The sequence below is a fragment of the Cannabis sativa genome, chromosome 8, assembly GCF_029168945.1.
Source record: "Cannabis sativa cultivar Pink pepper isolate KNU-18-1 chromosome 8, ASM2916894v1, whole genome shotgun sequence".
Lineage (NCBI taxonomy): Eukaryota > Viridiplantae > Streptophyta > Magnoliopsida > Rosales > Cannabaceae > Cannabis > Cannabis sativa.
The window spans coordinates 47,437,251-47,445,032 of NC_083608.1; the positions used below are offsets into that span (position 1 = coordinate 47,437,251).

Genomic DNA, 7,782 nt, shown 5'->3' on the forward strand with positions numbered 1-7,782 from the left:
ATATAATACAAATTATATATTGATTTATGAAAGTAATTAATAATAACATGGATATCTTAATTTGATGTGTCTTGGGTTGGCGTTGACCACAAACATAAAAACAGTAGTCTCGCCTCAGGACACCATTACTAGACAACTGCATATATCTATATATATATATAGCCAAAATTATTACCATATATATAGTTGAAAACATATATAGGAGTTGTTATTGGGGAGATATAGTGTTGAGAATGGTCTTGAATGGATGAGGATGGTGTGTGATTTTGAGCAAGCCTTGGTGATGAGTATAGCCAAATTCATGGGCAGAACTGTCAAGAAGAGCCACAATCGAAGGATGAGAAATGAGGTTGGTTGGTAACCACATCTTCTCAACGACGTCGTCTTCTCTTCCCACCAATATTGGAACATATCCCTTTCGAATTTCTCCTCTACATATTTTTGATCTTTTACTAATAATATTATTTAACCTCATATATCCTAACTTCTTTCCCATTTATTATGATTTATATTACTAATTACTATATTAGTACTATATAACACTTGATATGTTCTTAATTTGCACCTCACAGGACAATTTGGCAACCTTATATATATATAGTAGTACTCTTCATTTAACCATATTTTGTTTTTTAATTTCTTTTTTGGTTGTCTTTTTTAATGATAATATGATATATGATAGTGTTAAGTTGACTTTGTATAAGCTTCACAAAATGGTAATGAAACACATATTATAATAATCTCTTATAATTGCTACCGAACCATAAGGTTATAAAATTTTGGTAATCATATATAAATGGATTTGTATGGTTTAATCATAAATATATTAACATAGGTGCCGTTTGGTAATACTTTTTTAATCAGCTTTCTACTTTCAAAGTGAAAAAGTGAAAATATTTTTCAAAAACATGTTCTATAAAACTGTTTTTACTTTTCAATTTTATAATTAGAAATCAAAATTTTAAAAACAAAAAAAAAATTCACTTTCAATATTTTTTTAAACAGTTTTTTACCCAAATCCCCTTCCCACGGCCCTGGCGCTGAACTCGACTTCTGACTTGAACCCAAATCCGACCCCAGACCTAGACCCGACTTAAATAAAATAAAAAAATAAAAATAAAAATGAACTTTACAGAATACACTTTTATTTTCTGTTTTTAAAATTAAAAAATAAAAGTGGTTACAGAACACATTTTTTTTTCAAAAATAAATTTTTTAAACATAAAAATTTTACTTTCATTTTGTGATTAAAAAATTAAAAAAACAAAAGTGTTACCAAACAGCACCATAGTATACGACAAAAGAAATATGGATTAAATTATTAATCTATATAAATATATAAGGGAGAATTATAAGGCGATGACATGATATTTTAAAATAGCTTCAAATAGCACTATTTCTTCTCTCCTTAATTATCTCATTTTTTTTATTTTTTTAATTTAATTTATAAATATTAATGATCAATAATTAATTAAAAAATATATTAAATATTAGTTTATAAAAATTAATAATTAAAAAATATATTTATTAATGATTATTTTAATTAAAAAAATTACATGCCATGACAAATAATTTATTATAAAAATTTCCATAAATATCTACCTAATTGTCTATAACTATTTAAACTATTTTAAAATATAAGCTTTTTTATTTTTACACTTCAAAACTTCTTTTTTTAAGTATTTTTATGAAATTCTACGTAGAAACCTGTTATACCTCGAAATTCGACTGGAGGACACGTATCAAGATAAAAGAAATGTGAATCGGTGTCATATCTTTTTTGGAATAACTCATTAATTACGTAAGTATCAGAGTACATTTGTAACCCGCTGACTGTAAGGTTTTAGGCGAGGAGTCAATGTACAAACTAGTACTTAGTGTATTAATGAGAAACCCTAAATAGCTAAAGGAGAATAGCGAGACACCGGAGAAGAGTAACACATACCTTAGCTTACAATAAGCAAACTAAGTGTAAAAGTAGAATCGACTCGAAGAACAAGAATGCGAGATGTCCATCTCGCTACGAGGAAACTTCCTATAGTTTGATCATCCAACTAACGGAAGCGAGACTCATAACCCAAACAAGTCAGAAAACTTCCATATACCCGCAACTAATAGTTCATAAAACGTCGATAATTTTCACGTTTATTTATCTCTTAATATAGATGGGAAAATAAACATTTAACCGTTTTCTATTTAAACTACAAATAAATTACAATTATGTTTGATCTTATCCAACACATGCTTTATTCGAGTCGCGACTTCAAATAATATCTTCTTCTCCTCGAGTTATAACTCTATTTGTGGTTTTTAACGAATGATGGTTTGACTTGTAAGATGAAAGATGGCTCAACTTGCAAGACAAATTTCCTCCAACCTTGCAATGAGATTTTGGATAATTTTTGTTCAATCTTATTATAAGTTCTTTTAAAATATTGTATCTCTTATGCTCTATTGAATTTGAGGATATTTAATCTTGCTTCAAGTTCGATTTTCCCACCTCGTCAATAGCATGCCCAGGTTATATATAATTCTATCTGTTCTTAATTAATTTTCTTGAGGCACTATTTTTTCCGTCGGAAAATATAATTACTTTTCGTTTGGATGCGTATATGTTAAATATCAAGTCATTTAATATGTGAGCCAAATCATGTTGTTATATGTTAATACACATGTCAAAACTAATCTCATATATTGAAGCTCGAAATATGGGGATAATAGTTTGGTTTTTTGTTTGTTTGTTTGTTTTTTTTTTTTTTTTGATTATTCTCATGACCTTTTCCATTAACGATCATTAATCAATCTTTTTGACCTAACTTCTTTGACAATGCTATTTTGCTAACTGTGATTTGATTTTATGAGACTTTATAAATAGAAACAAGAAATGTAAATATAAGAGTTTACTAAAGGATACATGCTATTAAAGTTTTTTGCCAAACATTTTGCTTTTGAACGGAGCAAATTACTTGTTTAGTGGCTACATGAATGAAATAATAAAGTGGTTTAATTTTTTAAATTTGAGATCACAAAAACATAATTAAATTTAACATCTCCGAAGAGGAATTTTTAAAAATAAAATATCTTCAAGACCTAAAGTAACAAAACCAAACAAGGAAAGTGGAACATGAAAAAAAAATTAGTTTGTCTTGGTATGTGTTAATCCAAAAATTTTCCTTAGTAACATAAACATTAATGTTTGACACGTAATAAGAAAGATGATGTCACAGAGTTGAGCAGACCCAAGTCATATAGCAGTTAACCTTAGAGTAGGGAGCCCTAGCCCTGTCCCAGGTTGATTTTGGGAGCTCCGGGATAGAAGATCGCACTTCAATAACTTGAATATAAAACTTACTATCTTTTAGTATTCTGTACCAGAGGTGTAAATGGATTCCGACTCTCAGCAGCTTGGTCCTGGGAGGTAGGGTTATCAACCTGGACAAGTTGGGCCTCAAGGACAGATTCAACTGACACTACAAGAAAAAACACTTTTGTCGGTAAGTTTTGCCGTCAACAAAAGTAAACGTATCTCGCCGGCATAATTTTGTCGGCAACATTTTGCGTTGGTAAATGATACCGGTAATCATTCGTCGGCATAATAATTTTTTCCCCGCGAGTTAAGATGATGCGATGGCAAAAATATTTATATTGGAAAATTTAGTTGCCGTCATAAGTTTATCGTCAACAATTTGTTATTGACTTAGGGGTCCTTGGTGATGTTTTGCCAGCAAGATATGGCGCGGGCAAAACTTTGGCACTAAATTGGCGTCTAATCTGCAAGAAGAATATGACAAATGATACACGTTATTTTTAAGATGAACCTGTATCGTAATGTCTTTACACTACAAGAATTATGGTCAATACCAACGCCACTATTACCAACGCCTAAAAGTCCTCATTAAAAATTAAGGTATCAATAACGACATTTGAATGTCGTTGGGAAAGCTTTTCAATTTTTTTTTTTTTTAAAAAAAAAATAATTAAAATATTTTCAATAACGACAATGTCGTTATTGAAAAAATATTCAATAACGACATTGTCGTTGGGAATGTGGGGGAGGTTTTTGAAAAGGAGCCGTTAATTTGGGCGGCAATTTTCCCCCCAAAATTGTCCCCAACGACATGCCCCAACGACTATGTCGTTGGGGGCAGACTGACACGTTGCAGTGTCAGTCTGCCACCAACGACATAGTCGTTGGGGCATGTCGTTGGGGACATTTCTGTATAAAAAAAAAATTAAGCAGAAACCCTCATTTCATCACCGCCTCATTTCGCCTCTCTCCCCAAATATCAGTCCATTTCCTCTCATATCTCGCCGGCGTTGGTCTCACAGCAGCTGCAGCAACCATCTCTCAGCCCTCTCTCTTGGTAACGCCGGCCTTAATCTTAGTTTTAAAATATTGTGTTGATTATTGTTAAAATATTTGTGTTTCTATGGTTATATAACTGTTGTGTTCATTGGGGTTATATAGCTGATGTAGCTATATAAACTGTGAATGAAAGTCTAAGGAGAAAGTTTGAAGGGAAGATAAAAGAGTTGTTGGTCTGTGTTTCTCTATCTACCTAAAAGCCAGGTAAATTTTCACTATGAATTAACAGTTTGATTTATGATTTTTTTTATTTTTTTTTCTGTGATTTTTTTTTGGTGTGTGTGTTGTGGGATTTTTAATTTTCTCTATTTTTCTTCTTTAAGATTCATTTCAGATGGTTTTGTCATCTCAATTTTTGGTATTATGTTTGATGTTTTATATTTAATGGAAAAAAAAATATTTTTTTATTTCAGCAAATTACAGATAAAAGAGTAAGATATCTTGAAAAAAAAAATTAAAAAACTGAAAATGTATTTAATTTCTGTGGGTTGAATAGACTGTATAGAGGAACCAATTATAGTATTTCATTTATTCTTTTTCTTCATTTTCCTTTACTAGTTAATAGTACTATATGTGTTTTAGGAGTTATATAAATATATATGTTATTTTATAGCAGATGGTGTTATTTCAATACTTTTCAAAAACAAACACATAAATGTTGTCATTTTAATATGGATGGTCTGTAGTTGTTTTTTCCTAAAATTTTTGGGTAGCTTGATTTTTATATAAGTGGTTTTATATTTTGATTTTGTGTACCTTTTAACTGCTCTGTTCATCTTTTGTTTTTTTTTTTTTTTCGTTTTAGTTTTTATATAAGTGGTTTTATATTTTTTTTTTTCATTTCTATATGATTCAAACAATGAATCTGAGTTGTTGCTATTTTTCCAGCACCGCCTGAAGTTACGTCCCACCGCCCTGAAGCGTCGCGCGTCAGCTCAGCCCACACCGGTCTCTCCTCCGCCTGAAGCTTCATCAGCATACCACAGCGGCAATTTTTGAGGTATACCCTCATTTTGATTATGCATATATTGTTTTATATGTTTTTATAATCTGATATAAATTTGTTGTTGGGAAAGTATTTATATGTTTAAATAAATTTTTTTGTTTAAGTGTTTGTATTTATTTTAGATATATGTTTAAATATATATGTATTTGAGATATATTTATGTGTTTTTGACAATGTATGTATTGTTTTAAGTTATTGTAATTTTATTTCTTTTTAATATATCTGTAAAATATAATCTGATTTTTATTTCTTTTTAATATAGATTTTTAGAAAAAGTTCAGATTCATTGTTTGAATCGTATAGAAATGAAGGGTGAAAATAGAGAAAAAGAGTGGGTGGGCTGTTGTGTTTGATTTGTGATTGTGAAAATCCATGAAAATCACTATTTTTGTGATTTGGGTCGTAGTATGCACACAAAGAAAATTTCTGACTTCCCAAACAATGCCTTATGGCTTTGCCTGTCGTAAATGAATTCATATTTCTTGTTATAGACTAGAAATATATAATATAAGAACTGCACTATATATATAATATACATAGATAAAAGTAGTTATAAAATAAAATTAAGGCAAAACCCCATCCATACTTGAAAGAAAGTATTTCCACAAACTCCGTGTCAATCTGAATTTACACAACCATAAAGTATATAAATTAATAAACAAAATAAGATTATTATATATAATGAGAATTTTTCTAAAGTTCAAAAAAATTAAAAGCTATATATATATATATACAAGTAAGCAATAATATATATATTTACATATATTAGCCTTTTGATCAAGTAATAATAATGTGTAGAGTATAATTAATTAAAAAAAATCAGCTTTTTTTTTATAATTAAAGTAAAAAAATATTGTATACCTCGTCAGCAGTTCCAGTAGGCAACTTCCACATACCCTTCAACGTCTTTCCTATCTTTTCCTTTACAACTAACACCTAACACAATAAAAATTTCATTAATAAGTAAAAGTTTAGAAATGAAATTTGTATTTTGTTTAAAAAATAATAATAAATAATTAAATATTTAATAAATAACTTTTATTTTTTTTTGAATCAATAAATAACTTTTATTAGTTGAGAATAGATAATTAATAATTGAAAAAGTAATGAATTTAATATTGAATAAATTCTTACAATAAAAAAATTTAATAAATATTTATATTAATAAAAAAATATAATATTTTATTAGTTAAAAATATTTTTAAATAAAAGAATTTCGGTAAATTGTTGAGATAATAAAAATTTTGTTATTTTAATAATTTATAATAAGTTAATAATTTTTTATAAAACTAGTACCAAGTTATCTTAAATAACTTTAATTAGTTGAATATAAATAATTAATAATTGAATAAGTGATAAATTTTATAATTAATAAATCCTTGTAATAAAAAAAATTAACAAATAATTTGATAAATACTATAATATTTAATGTAAGTATAGATTAAAATAAAAGTTAAAAAAAATTTCATAAAATGACATAAGATTATCCTTAGTTCAACTACACAATCAAAATTACCAAATTCGTGTGATAGTAGTCAATTTGATTATAATGTAGTCAACTTAAATTTTTTGGTAGATGGCAATCGATAAGACTTGGGTGACCATGAGAAATCGTAAGGATCCAGCTTACTGGGAAGGTCTCCAAGTCTTTATGGAACTTGCGTCTAAACACAAGGATTGTGACGGAAGAATTTTCTGTCCTTGTGTTAAATGCAAGAATACTAGATTGCATCCTTTGAATACTGTGGAGGCACACATCTTTACAAAGGGTTTCGAGAGCAGCTATGAGAGGTGGATTTACCATGGAGAGCCAGATGAACCTGTCGAGGCTAACATCAATGTCGATGCGGATGAGATGGCTGGTGTAATTGAAGATTTCTTCCCTCCTATAGATGACGACGAAAGAGCTGGTGATGATGAAATGCAGAGGGGTCAGTATTATGATGACATGTTTGAGGAGATTGAGGCACAGTTGTATCCTGGTTGCGATTGGATATCCTCCCTCAACTTTATAGCAAAGTTGATGCACTTGAAAAATTTGGGAAAAATACCAAATTATATCTTTGATGAATTGTTGAAGTTGTTGAAGTTTGCATTTCCGAAGGAGAATAAAATTCCTGCAACACACTATGAGGCGAAGAAGAAATTAGGAAAATTAGGATTAGGGTACGAATCAATCCACGTGTGCGTGAACAATTGTTGTTTGTTTCACAATGAGCATGCCTCGAAAGATTTTTGCCCGGTGTGCGGGACCAGTAGATGGATTAATGAGGAGACAAGCGGAAAAAAAGTAGCGCATAAAGTGATGCGCTACTTTCCGCTGACTCCTCGATTGAAAAGATTATACAGTTCAAGACATACATCCAAAGAGATGGTATGGCATCGTGCCGAGTCGTGTGAGAGAAAATAG

At 29.6% G+C, this 7,782-nt stretch overlaps 1 protein-coding gene across 1 annotated transcript; it reads left to right on the forward strand.

The window, feature by feature from the left end:
* The first annotated feature begins 6,948 nt into the window (after positions 1-6,948).
* On the forward strand, positions 6,949-7,782 carry LOC115717602 (uncharacterized). Its single transcript, XM_030646586.2, has one exon. It carries the CDS (start codon positions 6,949-6,951, stop codon positions 7,780-7,782), a length of 834 nt encoding a protein of 277 aa, XP_030502446.2.